Source organism: Pristis pectinata, chromosome 1 (assembly GCF_009764475.1).
Source record: "Pristis pectinata isolate sPriPec2 chromosome 1, sPriPec2.1.pri, whole genome shotgun sequence".
NCBI lineage: Eukaryota > Metazoa > Chordata > Chondrichthyes > Rhinopristiformes > Pristidae > Pristis > Pristis pectinata.
The window spans coordinates 60,808,637-60,830,317 of record NC_067405.1 but is presented as its reverse complement, the minus strand read 5'-3'; the positions used below and the strand labels follow the sequence as shown (position 1 = coordinate 60,830,317).

The window sequence follows — 21,681 nt, the reverse complement described above, 5'->3', positions numbered from 1 at the left end:
CTGAAAGAGGAAGGGGAATATGTGTCCAGTGGTGGAATCTTGTGGGAAATAGATGAGATGCAGTCAAGGGCTCTGAAATTTCCTGCATCTCTGCTCTCACCCCTTCTCCTCCTGTACAGAGCAAGAACAGAGGTCCCCCTGTCCTAACCATCCACCTCATGAGCCTCCGCATTCAACAGATCATCCTTTGCAATTTCCACCAGCTTCAACAAGAGTCCACTACCAGGCGCATATTTCTTCCTCCCAATTACTAAACAAGTACATTTTTTTAATCCAATTACTGAACCAAAGCCAGTGAAATGAGATTTTATGTAAAGTTTGCAACTGTGCACATGAAAACAGATAACTTGCCTATGTGGATGTCCTTAATACTAGCATCAGATCCACAATGTAAGTGGGCTCTTCAAAGGTTATTTGATGTATTATGAGCTACTTAGAGTAAAAGAGTTTTTAAACGTTTCTTTATTCTTGTAAAAGGATATGAAGGTGGTAACTTAATGAAAATTCTCAAAGACATGGAAAACAGTATAGAAGTGATGCTGGACCGATGGAGTATAGAGGTGATACCAAACAACAAAGAGGAAAAGGGTGATCCAGTGCCATACAATATTGTTAACAACTATTTCTCAATAGGTGTGGTAAGTGCCAAAGTATTGTTGTCCTTTTATGTTCTGAAGACAAATTTTGAAATTGCTCTTTACTTGCTGTTGTGAGATGCATCTTTTCATGCCAATGCTATGTCCACTGAAAGCACAAAATATTTACTTTTGGTGCCAACCAATATATTCAGAAAGCATTTTAGTCATTGGTACATATACCAAGCACCTTAATTTTACGCCTCTCATCAGAGACAGTGATTATGTAACACAAGCTGATAGAAACCAATACAGAAACTAAAACAGCAAATAAGATTGATATTTAGTTTTAACCACAATGAATGTGCAGTGATCATAATAAATGTGGTTTACTATTATATCTTGTGAAAGATATTGAGAGTTTATACTGTGCAGTATCCAGGCAAAGGGGCAAAAAGTACATTAGATGAACCGAATAATAATGACAGTCTGTGTCATGGAGCTTCTGGTCCAACAGAATGAACTAAAGCACTCGATTACGATTAGGCAAATTAAACAATTGGAATCCTTTTTGCTGATGCTTCTAAGTAATCTGATCCACTCCAGTCCTTTACCAATTTTGAGAGGGTCGTTTTATTAGATGAAGTGATCCTATGTTACCTCCCAACATTGGCTGTCAGAGGTACATTTGATTTCCGGTGTTTACATCAATCTTGGTACTGTCACAGAATAAGTTTTAGCAATGACCTCAAAGGCAGGCACATTTTTGAAAACATTTGACACTGGCCAGTATTGAAACTGTTTTATTTGATGTGTTTTTTTTATGCCCAAAGGATGTAAATTTGAACACTTTTCCTGCTTGTATATACCTTGTTCATCTCAAAATGTGGAAAATTTGAACAAATGTACATCAGTTTATGTACATTCCTTTGCTTTGTATGTTCATCTGTTTAATTACATAATTTTGCATTATGTCTTCTAATTCAATAGAGCATAGTGGTTATGAACATAAAAATGGATGTTTCAGGTGAATACTAGGTTTCTTTAAAAACATTGAAGGCTGAGGTTTTAAATAGATCTAAATATAATATCCATGCTCGTATGAATTTTCTAGTGCATTAATGTCTGGTGCTGCTGTCTTTCCAAGAATGTCATTTCACTTAAGGTTCTTCTGCATGAAGTATAATCTTTGGTTTATGCCAAAGTCCTTAGTTATTACTTGTTACTCTTGATTAGCTGAAAAACACATCAGGCATGGACTAGGCCAGTCAGTTGCAACCTGGAGTGGAACAGGTCTTTCAGTGAAGGAGATAGCTTGTTATTTACCCTGGTTGGGTATACCAGTTCTGGCTCTACAAATCATGTTCCTTCTGCCTATGTTTTACTCTCATCTTGTTTTAGATTTAGTAGAAACTGAAAAGGTTAGTAATCTAACTCAGAATGACTGAAATATTCCAATTTAAAGTGGGTTATCATGAGCTTTGTTTTGAGAGTGCCATGCATCATTTTACTATATATAATTTTTTATACTAATAAGGGTTAAATAACTTTCCCAACCGGTAGAGCTGCAAATGTGAAATGTTGCCTGTGGTTTGTGATGGAAAACATTATTTAAAAGTTAATCATTATGATAAATTAGCTCAATTACATAAAAGTATACAATGGAATTTGGTGGTTGTTAGAAATTTCCAGCAGTAATTTTGTTGTTCTATCCTTTAATAACTTTTGCAGGTATCCAAAAGTTTGAGAGATCTTTTGCCAGAGGATACGCATCAATGTCTTAGCACACATTTTATGTGTACAACAGGCCTTTCCAATTATTGTTTGCCCTTTTCTTTCCAACCTAATGGCACAGACTAAGGGTGAAAATATGATTCCTCACTTAGTAACAATGATCCAACATGTAGATAAGGGGTCTTTCACTTGACAGCTGATGATAAAAGGCAATCCAGTCACTGGTACCACAAGACTACATGCATGTCCATTCAGCTAGCGAGTGCTGCAGTTTGATCAGCATTCACCCCAAACAATACTGAACTTAAAGATGGTGCCCTGGCCATCCTTCCAGATTCTGCTACCAGCAATGATCTGGAATGAGACCTGGGATTTCACTGGTCTGGTTCATTACTGCATCAAAAAGATAATTTACCTACACACCTATGTTCTTCAGTGACAGATTTGATGAATATAAATATTACCAAGTTAAAAAAAATTGATATGAGCCTTATGACCACAAAATTTAGAAGGAAGACAAATACTTATTTGCAGGTCTAAGTCTCTATGATATGGAAAACAATAATTATCCCACAAGATTCATACATTTTCTTTCATCCTCTCCATTAGTTCACATGTTACAGGCATATATTAAGGCCTGAGAATTTACTCAGCAAGTCAAGGATAAGTAATCTCCTAAGTCTATAGCATCAATTGGTGCTTTGTATGAATATAATGAGGAAGAATTCAGTAATCTCAAATGTGGTTATAAACCTGGGAAGACTGCTAATGCCTGTCTTAACCTTGTGCAGCAGAACATAACATCAGACTAGGAATTACTTGCAACGTTGTTTGCTGGATTATTGTTTCTAGCTGCTAATGCAACTTTGTGTTTTTGGAGCTTTCCAGTAGTTTGAGCACTGTACAAGTCATATTAGTATTTAATTTATAAAGAATTGAAGCCTTCTGCCGAGACAAGTTGTTTCCAGCCATGGATGGCCTGCTGGTGCTTCTTCTGAGATCTGTGGATGCCAGAGAGAATAAAGAAAGGTCATGCAAAACAGTGCAAGCTGCTTAAAGGGGTGGGGTGGAGTGGGTTTGGGCTCTCAGCAACGGGCCACAGTCGGTCAGATTGTCCAAAGAACACAATTCCCACCTGAACCTCAATGATAGACAACATGCAAGATTCTTTAAATCACAAAATACAACTGAACCCTGCTGCTTGTTCATAAACAAATGCAACTTCAAACCACTTTTGCAGATTCCGCCGTTTCTTGTAGCCTAGCCCTTCCAAAGCATCATGTGATACTACTTGCACTAAGCAAGTCTCCAACGTTGCTCTCTGAGCTGGCAGCAGCAATAACCTTCTCCTCCTTTTGGAAACTAATTCCTGGAGTCTTGGCTGCAGATCCCTCCTCAGTACTAGCCTCTGAATAATGCGAGTTAATGGCTGAAATTGTTGGAGTGAATGGTGGTGTTTTCTCATTTTTACTGTCTGATTGGGAAGGTTCCAATTTCTGGGTACTTGAAGTGTAAAAATGGACTAGGATTGAACTGTAGTGAAAGAAGAAATAAATGTAATGCTTAGCAGGTGTCCTCACTATAAACTTACCAGTCCTGCAATTGGCCATGTTTTGAACAAATCCTTTTCCCATGATGATCTGTTCTCCTTTTTCTTCATGCCAGTTAAAACATGCAGGCTTGCCAGTTGTCCCCTCAATTCATTGGCATTATGGGCAAGTAAGCTGGAAGTGTGTCGGTGAGAGTCCCGCAATGTGTTTGAGGGCTGTGACCGTCATGATGCACGTTCAAGCTCTGAGTTGTGTGAGAGTGTACTGAAGTGTATGAATTTGACTGTTCATAGAAATTTACAGCATAGAAGGAGACTATTCATCCCATCACACCCACAGCAGATTAAAGAACTTCCAGTTAATCACACTTCTTAGCTCTTGGTTTGAAACTTTGTAGATTACGGGTTCATGCAGAAGCTTTTTCATGAGTTCCAGACACCTGCTACTCATTGAGTGAAAATGCTTTCCTCAACTGCCATCTAATCCTTCTACCAATTAACTCTGAATATTGGTTAAGTACTGATTTATAGCCATGGATGTTAAATGGGGCAGAGCATGGTGACTTGATTAGTGGATGAGGTTATTGGTGCAACTTGTAGGATTTGCCATTTGAACATGAAATTCCTCCCCTTGACAATGTAATTATTGTTCACTTCTTCATGGATCTCCACCACCACTTGCTGCTTTCATCAATACTTTGAGTGCATCACCTGAAATCTCTGGGTATGTTAGCATAAAGTTACTGGACCACTGATTCAGAGATGTGAGTTTGAATCCTGTCATGGCACCCAGGAAATTTAAATCTTGTTAAGTAAATCTGAAATTAGATAAAATTCTAGAGTTGGCAGTGGCAACAATAAAACTATGGGATTGTTATTCAAAAACCCATCTGCTTCACTCACGTCCCTTAGGGAAAATAATCTTAACCCGTTCTGGCCTTTAAGTACCTCTAGATTGCCAATATGGTTGATTCAGAACTGCTTCATTAAGAATGGAACTATAAATTCCAACAGTTGCTAGTGAGGTCCATATTTCATGAAAGAAATTCTTCAAAAAAATATTTTTTTTTAAGTATTATTGACATGTGCAGCCATTCCTCAAAAGTACAGAACCCAGCTTCGCTTTTCAATAAACTTCCACTGCATCTTGTTGCCACAATGCAGTTAATGTTTAGGAGTTCAGCAGGCTGTACTTAATGGAATGCGAGGCATGTGCAGTATCTGGGCCAGTCATGAATGGTGCTTTCAGTGAGCAGCATGGGTAGTGCTAGCTTCATGGAGAGATTACTTAAAAAGAGCATGCAGCTTCAATTTACTATGCTACTTACAACCCAATGAATGTGCACAAGTTAATCATGCAGCAACAATCTCTATTAATCAGTTCTCAGCTGATCTTTGAGCTTAAATATTAGAAGGATTTGAGGAGAAATGAGAAAAAAATAGTTTACTCAATGAGTAATGAGGTTCTGGTGGAGGCAGAAACCCTCACCATGTTTATTTAATACAGAGCTGCAAGGGATGTTCACACAGAGCTGCAAGGGAATTGGATCAGGAGCTGGGAATGGGATTCCCCAAGCTGCTTTTCATGTGTTAGCCAATTTAATCCACACACGCGGTAATGGATAATTACATCTATAAACTACTAATGTTTTAATATGACTATATAATCTTTTTGTGAAATATGTAATTGAAACAAAGATTTTATTCCATATATTCTACTGAATCAAAGTTGCTGTACTAAAATGAAAATGCTCATAATTGTTGTATTTCACTGCTTAAGCATAAAGTAGCATTTGTTTTCTCAAACCCTATATTTATCATCTTTACAAAACAAGTTACTATCAGACTCTTGACTTCACTTTGACTTCTGCTTCATATTGATTAATGATGGATGAAAGGAGCCTTTTGAAGTCGGTCTCCAATATTTCTTTTTAATGCCCCATTCCATTAATGATCTGCCAGCTTTAATGGATAATACTACATCATTTTGCTTGTCATTACAGCAATGGCAGAAATTGTCTGGTTTTGTGTTGAGTTTTATCAGAACGATAAATTCTATGCACTAACAATAATGTGAAACAATTGATTTTTATTTTGAAAGAAGCACTTACTTGGTGTTAACAGCCATGAAAACATGGAAAAAGAACTTGTGTATACATAACACTATTCACATCCACAGAATGTGCCAAAGGGCTTTGGGGCTAGTGAATTGGTTTTGAAGTGTAGAAGCTGTTATTTTGTAGGCTTATTTTTGCATGGTGAGGTCTCTAAGAGAGCAGTGAAATAAGTGTTTTTTATTGATATTCATTGTGTTATAATTTTTATTCAGGACACTGAAAGAACTGCTCTTTTTGTTTTGAGATCTTTTGCATTGAGCAGGTGGTCAGTTCTAAGTTTAATGTAATTTTAAAAGATTCCACCTCTGACAATGCAGCATTTCCTCAGTATTGCATGCAAATAAAATATGTAACAAAAACTAGAGTCCCTGGAGCTAAGGTAAGCCTGCTACCACTGGAATTAGTATAACAGGGAAATTAACATCTTCACTATACATGGTGTCTGCATCTGACAATCAGAATTTAAATATATGACAACATCTCTTTGGTGCTTTTTCACATAATCCTTAAACAATTTAAAACAAATGGCTTAACAATTGTAATAAAATGATCCACAGAATTTTCTGCATTTGTATTATTTGATACATTCCCAGGAGTGAGTAAATGCAGTACTTTTTAAATTTTTGCACCAACTTTTTTTTTGTTTCACTGGTTTTAATCCATAAAAACACTTAGGACAGTGTTTTGAGAAGCAATGTAGTTTTGTGTGTGTTTTTTTTTGTATTTGTTTCTAAAGATGGTCCAGAGTAATTGCTATAGAAGTCTGTGTGAAGTAAATGTGAAAGAGATACAACTGTTACATATTTTAACTATTATTTCTTTTCATATATGTAACAAAGAGAATAACATAGAAAATCCCAATCCTTACTTTGGCTCTCAAAAATATATTCAGCTTAACTATTTATATGTGATTAAATTAAGGGAAAAACACACCATCTTTGGAAGTCATTGCTGATCCAGAAGAACTGTCTTAGATGTCCTAATATAAATTGGTGACCTATTTATTTTCAGTGCTTTATCTTCGGCATTAAAATAACATTAAAGACATCATATGCCCTGTGGTCTTACTTCATGAATAAAGTTTTCAAATTGTCTTTGGTGGTTTAAAAAAAATTTAAGATTTTTTTCCTACCAATTTTGTACTCTTCACTTTCTCCTCAGGAAGCCTGAATTACTTGTTCATGTCAACTTGGCTCAGCGTCAGTCCCCTTTACTCTGAGCCCAATTTTAAGACATTATGAAATAGTGCAGTGGCAAGGGACTGCGTCATTGTTTAATATGTTATCAGCTGGACAAAACAGGGTTACAAGGACACTATTTAATGAAATGTGGTCCGATCAAAATTCATTGCTTAACGAGACCCACCAAAACAAATCCCTGCATTTATCCTGTTGAACCCTATAAGAATTCAAGAGGGCACAGGCCCAGGCTGCTTAATCTCTCCTTGTATCACAAATCCACTGTCCCAAGGATCAAAGTAGTGAACCTTTGCTGCACTCCCTCTATTGAAAGTATGCCCTCCTTTATGTAGATATTGCCCAGATCTGGTGTATGTTGCAGATGTCTTACTGGGGCCCTATGTAATTGGAGCAAGATGTCTCCATTCTTGTATTTAAATCCTCTTGCAATAAAGGACAGTCTTCTGTGTGCCTTCCTAACTGCCTTGCTGTATCTGCATGTTAACTTTGTGATTTGTGGACATGGTCACCCAGGTCCCTCTGAACAACTCACACCTTTCATTGTTGCACCTTTTCAAAAAATATGTACTGAGCTTTTCTATTTTCTGTACCAGATTGGATAAACTCTCAATCATTTACCTTGTCTATACTTCTGCATCCTCCTCACAGCCTGCATTGCCATCCAATTTTGTATTATCAGAGACAGAACGAAGGTAGACAAGAGCTATGAAGTTATTAATTAGGCAGAGGATAAGGCTGATATGGAAGCCACCAAAAAACCACCAGGGCTGCCAATAAAGTATTAAACAAGAAGTGGGCACTGGCCACCAAAATTCAGCAAACCCTTAGACAAACACCAGGCTGGAAACAGCTACTTGAAGTTGAACTAATGTTGGAGCAATAGTAAACATTCAAAGAGGAAGCAGTGAAGGTTCAGAGGAAATAATTTCCTATGAGGAAAGAGAGTGAGACACCAATACTAAATTCCCCTCAGATATTAAAGAGCAAACAGGATAAGACGAGGCAAATAAAAAAAGCTTATGTCAGATCAAAAGCTCAATACTATAGAAGAGAAGGATGAAATTAAGAAGGCAAAGTGAGGCAAAGCTATTGACAAGTGAAATCAAGGAAAACCTATAGATGATTTGCAGAATAGAAAGACATTTAAGGAAGGAATTGGGCCTATCAGAGACCTGTGTGGAGTCATAAGACATGGCTATGGATTTCGATGAATACCTTGCACAGAAGAGACATTGTAGTTGAGGGGAGGTGTTTCATAGTGGATGAGATTAACATGTTGAGAAAGGAAATAGTAAAAGATTTGGCATGTCTGAAAGGAAATAGATCACCAGGTTTAGATAAAGCATTTACCAGACAGTTACGAGAATCAAGAGAGGAAAGAGTGGAGATACTTAATATAATTTTTCAGGTGTCTCCGGCTACAGGTGTGGTGCTGGAGGACTGGAGTACTGCCAATGTCATAGCATTATTGAAAATGGTAAAAAGGAATAGGTCAAGTAATTCCAGGCCAGTGTTCCTATGATGGGTGGACAGATTTCTGGAAAAAATTCTGAAGGGCAGAATAAATAGTTGGCTAGAAAAGCACAGATTAATTGAGGATTTATTAAGGGAAGCCAAAAGCAAAATACTTCAAATGCTGGAAATCTGAAATAAAGCAGAAGAAGTGCCAGTAATATTCAGCAGGGCTGGCAGCATCTGTGGAGAGAAAAAAGAGTTTGCTTTTCAAGTCAGTGACCTTTCATCAGAATTCTGAAATGTTGGAGATAAAACAACCTTTAAGAAGTTTGAGTTTTACGATCTTAAAACTTGTTTTATCTCTAACTTTTCCCAGTTCTCATGAAAGGTCATCGAACTGAAGCATTAATTTTGTTTCTCTCTCTGCAAAGGTTGCCTGACTAGCTGAATATTTCCAGCATTTTGTTTTCATTTTATTGGAAGAATGATACATATGATTAATAATTGAGTACTTTTGGAGAGGTAACAAGGGAGATTAACAGGATAGCAAGTTTGATGTAGTCTGTCTGGGTTCTAACAAATCTCTACGTGGCTGACTGATCAGAAAAGTAAAACCCATGAGATCCAAAGGGAAATACAAATTGGCTCACTGACAGAAAGCAAAGGATGTTTCAATGACTTGGAAGCTGTTTGCAATGGGGTTCCTCAAGGTTCACTGCATTTCGACAGGCATCAGCAATTAAATGTGGAGAGCCTTATTAAGTTTCCTGATGACATCAAAATTGGCCACGCGCTCTTTGGTGAAGAAGAAAGTTGCAGATTGTAAGACGATATTAATGGACAAATGAAGCAGGCAGAAACATGGCAATGGGTAGTGTGTATTTGGATGGGGTGAAGGAGACAAACAAGGCAATACTCAGTGAACTGGTACCTCACTTAGCACTTCCCCACGTAGCACTGATTTGTTGTAAACACCTTGATCCTGGGGTCTGAACATGCACAGGAACAAATGTACTGAACTTTTTAAAAAAAAGACATCTGCTGGGATTGTGCACTGCTGTATGGGGAAAACCTGGCGTGAACCCTACTGTTGTCTGCTGCAATGAAATGGTGATCTCCTCACTGCACAGCCGGGTCCCGAGGTGAACTGTCAAGCAACATGCAGAGGCTGCCAAGGTTGACGTTGGGTGGGTTGTGTGAAGATGTGAGGCTCAGGACTACACTTTGGCCAGTATAGTGAGTGCAGGCCATTGCTGGGGATTGGTAGCACTGGCTCCATTTGTTGACAGGCAGCTCAGATCCTCCGGTCTCAGACCAAAAACAGAAGATGGACAATATCTCGCATGGATTTGAAGGGCTGAATGATCTCTCTGTTGTAAACTTCTGCTATTCATTATCAGCTGTTGAAGGAGAGGTCAATTGTGGCAAAGCCTGCAGGGAGGTCAAGAAGCAAAGTGGATTGCCATGACAGAGGGCATCATTGAGGGCTTTGGGAAAGTCTTGCTGTAACAAAGACAGAAATATAACTGGATGACTCAGCTTGGAATTGGTGGGAAAATGGACATGAATTCGGAGACAGCAGCACATTCAAAAACTTGAGCGAGGATAGATAAGTTGGAACTAGACACTTGTTGGCAGAGGATAAATTTTAAAAGGGGAGAAGGTAGCATATGAAACAAAGGTGCAATGTACAATATTAACAGCATGAGAACCATAAAAGCATCAGTGGGAATGGAACCATGTGAGCACCCATTATCAACACATCTGTACCAGGAACCCTGGCCATATTTTGCTATCATAACCCAATGGTACTGAAACCAATTCAGCATTCTTACTGAACCTGGGCTCCTGGCAATCTTATAAACTCAATGAATACATAAGATGGTGGCAAACATTAGTTACAGTTTTCTTTCACAAAGCAGCATTCTCCAAACCAGATGTGTCTAGTGGTTTCACAATATAAAATGTCTGTTTTACAGTCTTACTGCACCAGCATGATGCCCCGATTTCCTTCCATCCATCATTATAGTGACTGTTCAATAATTACTAGTTTACAATTCAGAGCATTGATTTTGTTCACTTCACTGAGAATGGAATTAAGTAGAATTCTCAGAAGAGCAGCATGAAGTTGTAGGACTTAGCACGCTAGTTAATGGTGGAGAAAAAACTATTTTGTTTATTACTGTAGCCAAGAAGATTAAAATGGAACTTGAATTTAACTAGAATGTAAACAAAGAGAATATATATAGTAAGTTGATAACTTACAAGAAAAACAGAAGGTTAAACAAACCAATTTCATGGCTCAAATTATTGTAGTTGGTGAAGGGGAAATTTTCTATAGAAAGCAGTGGTTTATAGTTCACATGGGCCATGAAAGCAAATTTTCCAATGCAACTGGCTGTAAGTGATTTATATAGGTTCGAGATTTTAACATTCCTAATGTAATGTTATCTTTGAAACTTGGAAAAAATCTTGCAATATTTTTGAAAATGATAAGCTTGACGGGCAGAATAAGACACAGTGTAGAATGCATGGAGTTGCAAAGAGTCTGGTTCAGGATGCAGTCTGAGAGGAGCATGGAATCAGTGAAAAAGGTTCATAGTTTGTAATGTGCCCTAAAGGCAACGTGTTCCTGTATATGTTAACCTGTTTTATTCAGAACCTTTAGCAGATACCAAAATTGTTACACCTTTGTCTTGTCAATGCGATTTTGATTCAGGCTCATTTTTTGAGGTGAAAGGACAAACTTTCTATAAGCATTTCTAAATAAAGTATTGTGTGCGTACAGGATGTTTGTTAATGAACGTTATACAGCTGATGACAGGACTGTATTCGTGCAATAGGCATGGTGTTAATTATTGTGCAGCTGGTGCCCTGTTCCAAATTTGAACTGAGTGTGGAAGTAATTACATTTGCAAATTAGAAACCCATCAATTAATGTAACTTGAAACTTTGCATTCATTGTTGGTTAAATTTCAAAGTCATCAAAACAAAATTTGTAAGGCCAAGCATTGGAGTATGCGCTTATAAGATTTAATCTTTGTAGATAATTAAAGCAATTGAAATTTAGGATTATAGGAGATTTGCTGTGATAAGTATTTTTGGATTACAGAATTAATTCTGAAGTATTTTCTATGCTTTTGCATTTAAGTTTCATAAATAAGATACTATTGTGATATATATCCAAAGGACAGTGTTGTACACAAAAAATTGCTTTCTCAAAAATGAGTGAAGCTCGGACTTGTCATTTGAAAACTAAAACAATCAACCTCAAAAGATAGGAATAAAGCACTAAGTGGTTTACACAAATCTCTTTTTCATAATCCTGCTGCTCCTGCTGTTTTTATGTTGTTATCACTTCCAGAAGCAGTTTTTTTCTTGCCAACAGCACACTTACTCTAAGTATAATGTACTTACAATTTTAAGTTTGGTTGTCTAGAAATTCAGCCCTGGTTAGTGGCGCTAAAGTGCTATATAATTGCCATCAAGTCATTGCACCGTGCCTCTGAAATTTCATTTCTTTGTTACTATGTAACTCACAAACAGGAATAAATTTCTAGGTGATTTCAAGTCAGGTGATTTGATCAGAAAATATAAATTATCATTTATTTTAAAAGGTAATTACTTATCTGAGGATGATATCCTTAAAGATATAAAGCTAACTATCCAAAATAATAATCTAGATGATGTGCCATTAATACACACAACTATTACCAATGAATGGAAATGCTGAAAATGAAATACTGTCTTTCTGTAAGTGGTTGCTTCCGTTCTTGCTTTAGGTGCTTTCATAAACAGGGAATGTTTTTAAGTCTGGATAACATAATTAATCCATCATTAGGATTGATGGTATTGGTGATACTTGAAACCATCATTTACCTCATGCTGTTTCAGTCAGTGATACACCAGCCCTCCAGCTGTTTGATTTATAAAGTGTTGGAAGCTGGAGAAAAATCATGAAATCGTCCCTTGTGATTATGACGAACTAAAGAAATGGAGACATTGATGGCATTAGTGTGAGTGTAAGTCCTGGGATAAATAGTACATAAACCATAGTAGGTTCAAATTCTTGCTTTTGCCATCTATGTTAAGAGTAATTTAAGTTGTTTTAAGCTAAATATATAAATATTTAACATTTTTGAAGTTTTAACTTTATCACCAATATGTGTCAAAGTTATTTTGGGATTTTAGGTAACCAGTTGGTTTTTGTTTCTGGTGTATATCAGGTAGCCAGGGACCCATTACACCCACCAGGCCAACTGAAAGGAAAGCTGATCAATTTTTTGATTTAGCATTATGTAAGTACAAGGGGCTGGAAATTTGTCTTCTGTTGCACTGAAGTTAGTAATCAAATCTTAGAAACAGAATAGAATACACATACACTGCAATGTCATGTATTTAATGCATGCAATCAAGCAAAAGTATTATATTCCACAATATTGTTCTTAACAAGAGATGTCAGCATATGATAGTGGCATTTAAGAGGCCTTTAGATAGACACATGAATATGGAGGGATATGGATCATGTGCAGGCAGAAGAGATTTACTTTAATTTGGCATCATGTTTGGTACAAACATCGTGGTCAGAAGGGCCTGTTCCTGTGCTGTTATGTTCTATTTTCTATAGTACTGCCAGGTTGGCTGAGGCAGAGACTGAAGTGAGCCTGAGACAGCATCTTAAAATGGATAGCTGAAAATCTGTGTGTCAGTGGAGCAGAGAATGAAATGGCAGGCAAACATAAAGAGTACATAAAATAACAATGATTTAAGGGCACTTTTAAAGCCTTAAAGCACCCAAAGTAATAAAAGAGGTTATTTCCAAACTTGATTAGTTAATGATGCCTCAAAGAAGTACTGCAAATTGTTGCATCCCTACCATGGTTCATAGTTGAGTTGCACAATTAGTGCAGCAGTTCTGTGATATAAATATGGACTTCTCTTCTTAAAGGCATTATAAGACCCTAGATTCAGTTTATTAATTAAACTCCCACAAGCCTCAGGCAAGAACACTGGGTCACATAAAGATTGCAGGCCGGCTTCCAGTGTAAGTCCACGTTTTTATTGTAATTTTTGTCCCTCTTCCACCCTGTTCACATTAGTAAATTGAAGAGCAGAGGGATAAAAATGCACCAACACTGTTTGACTCTGCTCACAAACAAACTTTGACCATGACATGGCCAATCCCTGGCACAAACATGGCTTGTAATTGCAGAACCATTACCTGATGTGATTTTTGTGATTGGAGTTCTGGGAGTGTGGTGCTACAGAGACCTTCCATTTGTATGGTAATTCCTACACAGACCAAGCAAAGGAATATTGATTGTGTTGGGGCAAACTGGATGCAACATAAGAAACAGGAACAGGAGTTGGCCCCTTGACCAGGCACTTCCATTCAGTAAAATCATGGCTGAGTCAGTCTTGGCCTTGACATCGCTTGCACCACTTTCTTGCTGTCAGGCAAAAACACCAGGCCACATAAAGATTGCAGGCTCCTTGACTCCTTTTGTAGTTTAAATATAGATCAATCACTGCCTTTAATATTTTTTGTTGACTGTGCTTCCACAGGCCAAAAATTCATGACACTCCAAGAGAAGAAGTTTCCATCTGAAATGGGCAGCTCCTTATTCAGAAACAGTGTCCCTCATTGTAGATACTTCTACCAGGGATAGCATTCTCTCAGCATCCATCCTGACAATCCCTCACAGAACCTGTATGCTTCAATAAAAATTTCTATACTCCACTGAGCATAGACCCAAACCGCTCACTCTTTCTTCATACCTCATCCCCTTTATCCCAGGAAACAATCTTATGAACCTTCTCTGCATGATCCCTAATGCATGCATGTCATACTTTAAATATGACTTTTGTGTTTCATGTACTAGGATCCGATTTGTACCGCAACATTTTGTGGTCTCACTTTGTTCAAATAATAACTTGTTTTTTCATTCTCACATCCAAAGTGAATAACCACTCATTTTCCAGCATCACACTCCATCTGCACTTCTTGTCCACTCATTTAACTTATCTATATCCCTTTACGTGCTCTTTGTATCCTTCTGACAACTTACTAACCCACCTATTTTTGCATCACTAGCAAACTTGGTTGTTGTACCTTCAGTTCCATCATCCAAGCAATTAATACAGTTATATATAATTGAGGTCCAGGCACTGATCTCCTGTGGTAACCCACTGGTTACTGATTGCTAATCCGAGAATGATGGCCCGTTTTTCTGTTAGTTAGCGACACGTCCATTCACCCCAATGCATTATTCACAACACCATGCATTCTTATCTTATGTAGTAACATTTTATGTGGTATCTTATTGAATGCCGTCTGGATATCCAAGTACATTGCATCTACTGATTCCCCTTTGTCTAAAACTGATACATCCTAAAGAACTCGTAAATTTATCAAATGAAGTTTCTCTTTCAAAAAACCATGTTGACTTACTTGTCATGATTTTCTAAATATTCTGCCGGTACCTCCTTAATAATGGATTACAACATGTAGGCTAACGGGCATATAATTTCCTGCTTTCTGTCTCCCTCCTTTCTTGAATAGTAGTGTTACAATTACAGTTTTCAAATCCTCCGGGACCTCTCCAGAAGCCAGGGAATTTTGACAGATTATAACCAGCGAATCCACTGTCTCTGCAGCTATATGACCCTAGGATATAACAATTAGATCCAGGAGACTTATCAGCCTTTAGCTCCATTAATTTGCCTAGTACATTTGTTTTCTTGTGATCTTGATTGTTATAAAGTTCTTGCCTTCCAAAATCCCCTTGATTATGTATTATTAACATAGCAAGTTGGTTTAAAATCATAATTTGTGGCTCAACAGTGTGTCATTGTGTGCAGTTCTGATCACCCAACTATAGGAAGGATGTGGAGGCTTTGAAAAGGGTGCGGAAGAGGTTTACCAGGATGCTGCCTGGATTAGAGGGTATGAGCTATGAGGAGAGATTGGACAAACTTGGATTATTTTCTCTGGAGCGTTGGAGGCTAAGGGGAGACCTGATAGAAGTTTATAAAATTATGAGAGGATTAGATAGTGTAGACAGTCAGAATCTTTTTCCCAGGATAGAAATGTCAAGTGCTAGAGGGTATAGGTTTAAGGTGAGAGGGGGAAAGTTTAAAGGAGATGTGTGAGGCAAGTTTTTTGCACAGAGAGTGGTAGGTGCCTGGAATGGGCTGCCAGGGGTAGTGGTGGAGGCAGATACGAAAGTGGCGTTTAAGAGGCTGTTAGATAGACACATGAATATGCAGAGAGTGGAGGGATATGGATCATATACAGGCAGCAGAGAAGTAGTTTAATTCGGCATAGTGTTTGGCACAGACATTGTGGGCCAAAGGGCCTGTTCCTGCACTGTACTGTTCTATGTTCTAACCACCGTGGCTGGGATGCGTGTTACAGCAATTGCTCAGTTGGCCTATATAAACCAGCTTGGCTATGATTATATGATGTTAAACCTTCAGAGGTCATCCAGCTACGTTTTGCCATATCATGAAATGTAGCCGATGAACAATGCCTTAGTTTAATACACCTTTGATTTTTGTTTTTCTGAGTAGCCCAATATCATGCTGTGGGTACAAAGCATTTGTGAGGAATTCTTATTAAGGGTACATTTTGAGAAAGTTGGAGTATTGTTAACTGTACACTACATTGCATTCAAAAGCGGCAAAGTCTTGTCAAGTAACTTTGTTATTTATTCATGAAGGAATTTGCTTTGCTAAAGTAGTTGCCTCTTAAAATCCATCCAATTAATATATTACTCTTATAAAATGTCTCCATGTACACACACAGGAAATACTGAATGTCTGTAAGAGGAATATTAATTAGCAATTATAAGCATTGGTAAAACTCTATAGGCAATATCCATAAAGATAAATTAAACAATATGTATTCATTAAAAATAGACAAGTTTAATGGTTTCCAGTGAGTGTTCCCGTTTTAATATTATCAAATGCATTGGAAGTTCAATGTGCAAGTCTTTGAAAGTTTTTCTGCTCAATTAAAATCATTAAGTGTGAATAAGTTTTAATATACTACCAGCTGTCTTCATTCTTTGTAAAAATAACTAGATTTCTAGCTTCTTTCATTACTTAGTAAGTTTATCCCCGTGAACAATTGAGCAGACTTAAAAGAGTCCACTGAAGGATCCTTCCAACCACATGGTTGTGAGCTTTTGTCCATTTTCCTAGCCACCCCTGTGTTCATCACCTTCACAAGACCAGCAAATCAGTTTGAATAAGTTTGAGACGCTCCAAACCCATTTTTATTTGATCCTTCCAGAATATTAGCTGCTGTGGATTCAGGAGACCATGTGTAACAGATTACTAACACATGTTGTGCAGGACTCTAGGAGGGGACCAGGTTGCTTGGCACTTCCTCACTGTTCAATTCCATATGAAAACAGCTGTTATACCTACACATACTTTGCAGATGGGCTGTGTTTTCCTTCAGTAAGCAGGTAAGCATTAAAGCCTGTCTTAACATGCCTGCAAAAAAGGCACATTCTTTATGAAGCAGATTTAGCTGGGAAGAGCAGGCTGACGTTGGGAGGGCCAATTTGAGGCCATTTATAGTCATTGTACCTGCTAGATTTAATTTTCAAAATGAGCGAGATTGAAATCAAGGATGCAGATTTCATTCCCTGAAAGAATTGAATTTGTACAATAATCCTTTAATGTTGTGATTACTGTTACTAAGATTAGCTTTATTAAAATTCCAGATTTATACGATTACTTGAATATAAATTTCCCATGTTGCAATTCAAACTTGGGTCTCTGGGTTGGTGTTCCAGAGTTCTGGCTCCTTATATCCATTAACATAACCATTTGAGGTACTCTTCCTCTATATCATGATTGATCTACAACTTTAATACTGTTTACCCACCTTTGTCCATTTCCCTTAATGCTTTTGCTATCCATAATTTGATTAATCTCTGGTTTAAAATGTTTTTTTTCCAAAAATAAACTTTATTCATAATAAAAAAAAATATGTACAAAACAATGATCACAATGCAAAACACTTTACGTTTTTGGTGTCATTTGGTCAATACATTCAGTAATGTTAATGCATTTTTATACATAGCACCATTGTCACTCGTGGCCCCCTGGGGTGATACACCCTTTCAGTGTTTGAGGGACTTCCCCTCTGGACTCAGTCCCTCAATGTTCAGTAGTGGAAGGAGCCTAGACTGTGGTCCTTCCCACAGAGCCTTAGCATTGGCTGCAGCAAGCTTCAGTGCGTCCCTCAGCACGCACTCCTGCAGCCGAGATTGTGTCAGTCAGCAGCATTTGGTTTCAAATTTACAGTTGAATAAGAACATTGCCATTTGTAAATGAGAATGCCAAACTGTACCATCCTTTATATTTACAAGTGCTTCCTAACTCAGCTTCTGAAAGGTCTGAGATAGAATGAGAGGCACTGTCCCATTGTCCTAAATTCCCTAACCAGCAGTTTTTTCTCTCTACCTATCGCTTCCCCTTAATAGCTTCACAATGTATATGAATGTAAGTCTCCCTTTGAGATCTGAGTGCAGCATGCCTTTGAACATTGTTATACCCGACGCTTCTGTGTGATTGAGAGTTACTGCATTTAACAAAGGATTTTCTGATTGTAGCTCTTCCTGTAGTGTAGCAGTTAGCGTAACACTATTACAGCACCAGTGACCCGGGTTCAATTCCAGCCGCTGTCTGTAAGGAGTTTGTACGTTCTTCCCTGTGTCTGCGTGGGTTTTCCTCCGGGTGTTCCGGTTCCTCCCACATTCCAAAGATATACAGGTTAGGAAGTTGTGGGGCATGCTATATTAGCACCTGAAGCATGGCGACACTTGCGCGCTGCTCCCAGAACACTCTACAACAAAGATGCATTTCACTGTGTGTTTTCTATGTACATGTGACTAATAAAGAAATCTATGTAATGAGTAATGCAGGGAACCTAACGGACACTACATTGCCATCGAGTTTGAGACGTTGCCTGCTTGGGGAACTAGCAGGACAGTGATCTATTGTGAAGTAAATCTAGAACTGGGTTCTCCAAGTAGAGCGGTGATGATGGCAGATAGTGGATGTGTTGGATTCATTGGTGATTTCCAGAAGTATGTGGATCAAGAAGAAATGTTCCTCAAGATGAACAATACCATTGAGATCCTGGGGGAGGAAATCAAATCAGAGAAACACAGTGACATATGGGAAGAGGAAAACACATATCATTGTTGGGTTGGTGCCAGCAATATATTAGATGCTGTGGAGTCTGCTAGTGCCATGATCTCATAAGAGGGCTTTGTCAAAACCTTGAGCGGACTTAATAGTTTAGTCAAGAATTATAAATCTGGCCATGCCTCCAGGGACCAGAAGAAATGGTTGGTGACTATGTGCTCAGGCTAAAGACACTAGCAAAAGGCTGCAGTTTCCATATCTTTTTAGCTCGGGCGTTGCAGGGTTATTTACTGTGCGAAATGGCAGAGGACTGAAGTGAGGCAAACTGTTTGGTGCACTGGACTTGGCATTTGATGGCTCTGAGCCTGTGCTCGATAGGATTCAGAAGGATGAGGGGGCATCTCATTGAAATCTACCAAATACTGAAAGGCCTGGATAGAGTGGACGTGGAGAGGATGTTTCCATTAGTAGGAGAGTCTAGAATCAGAGGGCACAGCCTCAGAATAAAGGGATGTACCTTTAAATCTGAGATGAGGAGGAATTTCTTCAGCCAGAGGGTGGTGAATCTGTGAAATTTGTTGTCACAGAGCGCTGTGGAGGCCAAGTCACTGGGTGTATTTAAGGCAGAGATTGATTGGTTCTTGATTGCTAAGGGGGTTAAGGTGAAATGGACAGTACATTAGCTTGGAGACACAAGAGACTGCAGATATTGTAATCTGGAACAAAAGCAAACTGTCAGAGGAAATTTGCGGGGGTGGGGGGGTGCAGGTATGGTGGGGGAGTGGTGGTCAGGCAGCACCTGTGGAGGTAGATCCTCATGCAGGGTCTCGAACCAAAACGTCAACCATCCCTCTGCATCCACAGATTCTGTCTGATCTGCTGAGTTCCTCCAGCAGTTTGTTTCTTGTTCCAGTACATTAGCTTGTTGATTGAGGGAACAACTACTAATACACACATTGTTAATGCAGCAAGTCAGTTTGTCATAGGCCACGATGTTTATCTGAAGTACCTCTGTTTAGGAAGACCTAAGCAATGTGAGCCATATGTAGAGGAGGGATCCTCCAAGTTACAAGAGGAAAAGCTAGTAAACTGGGTCTCAGAGGGAGATGGATGGGTCCAGTTGCCTCTTCTTATTATGGGTATCAGCAGGCACCAATGGGCATGGTGTTGATTAGATCTAGTCATTTGCATTAAGGGCTGTTTCTGAAAGGATCATAGCATTACACAGCAAGGAAATCCAGAAGCCAGCTGGACCTTGGAGTACACTGGTGTCACCAGAGAAAATTGTATGTGAGGTGGGTTTTGAAACCAAAGAATCTCCAAATAGTAGACAGGCTAGATGGTAGTTTGCAGTTCAAACAAAGTAACTCTGGAAACATGCAACTACCTGGAACAGTGAGAAAAAGTGCAACCTGGGTCGAGGATGTAGGGGATAGAGTGAGTGGAGACTGAGGTGCAGTTGGAATGCGTTGGTAATCCATCTAGAGAGGAATGTGAAGCTTGGGCTGATAAGAAAATCAAGCAGTTAAATGTGGAATCTCTCTGGGTGGAGGTAGGACCCAAGGCATGCAGGTGTTGTGTACTAAGAAAACAGAAGTTGCATGGCATAGAGCCAAGGGATGTGGTGAAGCAGCCGACGAGAATGGGAGCATGATAGTTCTAGAAGTGGGTTTGCGATGACTGTGGGTGATATTAACATACAATGTACCTTCAGAGAGACAGAGATACTAAAGACATTCTTTGATTGCCATGACCGTGCAGGTGGCAGACAGTATATGTATGTTTTGTATGTATGTATATGTACATATGTATACATACATATGTGTGTATGTATATGTCTGCATATGTATGTTTCACCAGTGGTCAACAAGTGAAGCACGTATTGCATCATAATGACAACAAAGTACTAGGACAGAAGTTGCCATTTACAGGAGCAACTGTGGGGGCAGCCATGAGGACAAGAAACAGAACTGCAAAACAAGGTAAGCAGTTCATCAGAGAATCAGACCAGCTGAGATTTCCCAAACAAAAATGTGTTTTGAACTAAGGGCAAGTGGAAAGCAATCTATGATGAGCAATCCTAATTAAAGCGTGGGCTTTATATGTTAGTGTTGACAACTTGGGACATCCTAAGGTACCTCGGGACATCTAGTTCAAGCATGAAATAGATGGAAAAAATATTGCAGTATAACCTACAACCAAAATATTCCAGTTATAAAGGCCAGTGCACATCAATCTTACTGAGGCCATCAAATATTTTATTTGATGCACATCACGTTAAGGATCTACCTGCATAGAATTTTGGGACCCCGAATTCCTTGCCATGGGTATATTTATTTATATAAACTGTAACCATCCCTTAATTTTTTTTGCTTCCTTCTGCAACTACTTACAATGCCATTTGTCTTTGTATCATCCATAAAAGTATGGGCCTAGAAATTTGATCACCCTACCATTGTTAGATTGGTGATAAGGAACTGAAAATGCACTTCTCCCAAAGTAAACCGTGATTATGGCTACTTGTGGGTACCTTTGTGTCACTCCAGAAGTTCAGTTGAGACACACTCCAGTGTGAATCACACCCAGCAACATTTGATACAATTTCAGTGTCAGACCACATCAAATATCACTGTTCTCCATGCACACTGCTTTTGGTTCAAATTGTCCTGGGAGAGGCCATTTCGTGTAACTTCTGGAATAGCCAGGGCCTAGAAATTTGTTCTGCACAGTGCTAATAAAAAGCAGTGTTGTGTAGTTTGAAAACCACACTAACATAGCATGAAGTGATTTTTGAGCTTTTTTTTGTGAATTAATGCCAGTTTATCAACTTCATATCCTCTTTTTGGAGGAGATTTTCTGTTTCCTCATCTTTATTTTCCCAATGT

The 21,681-nt window shown here is 38.5% G+C and overlaps 1 protein-coding gene across 6 annotated transcripts in view; it reads left to right on the top strand.

Moving 5' to 3' along the window:
* The window catches only part of LOC127571220 (diacylglycerol kinase beta), a 450,652-nt gene that overhangs the window by 280,908 nt on the left and 148,063 nt on the right, over nt 1–21,681 (top strand). For all 6 annotated transcript variants that reach the window (XM_052017450.1, XM_052017424.1, XM_052017441.1 and 3 more), the window contains one exon: nt 478–638. In XM_052017450.1, the coding sequence (XP_051873410.1) occupies nt 478–638 (161 nt within the window). The remainder of the gene's footprint in view (nt 1–477; nt 639–21,681) is intronic.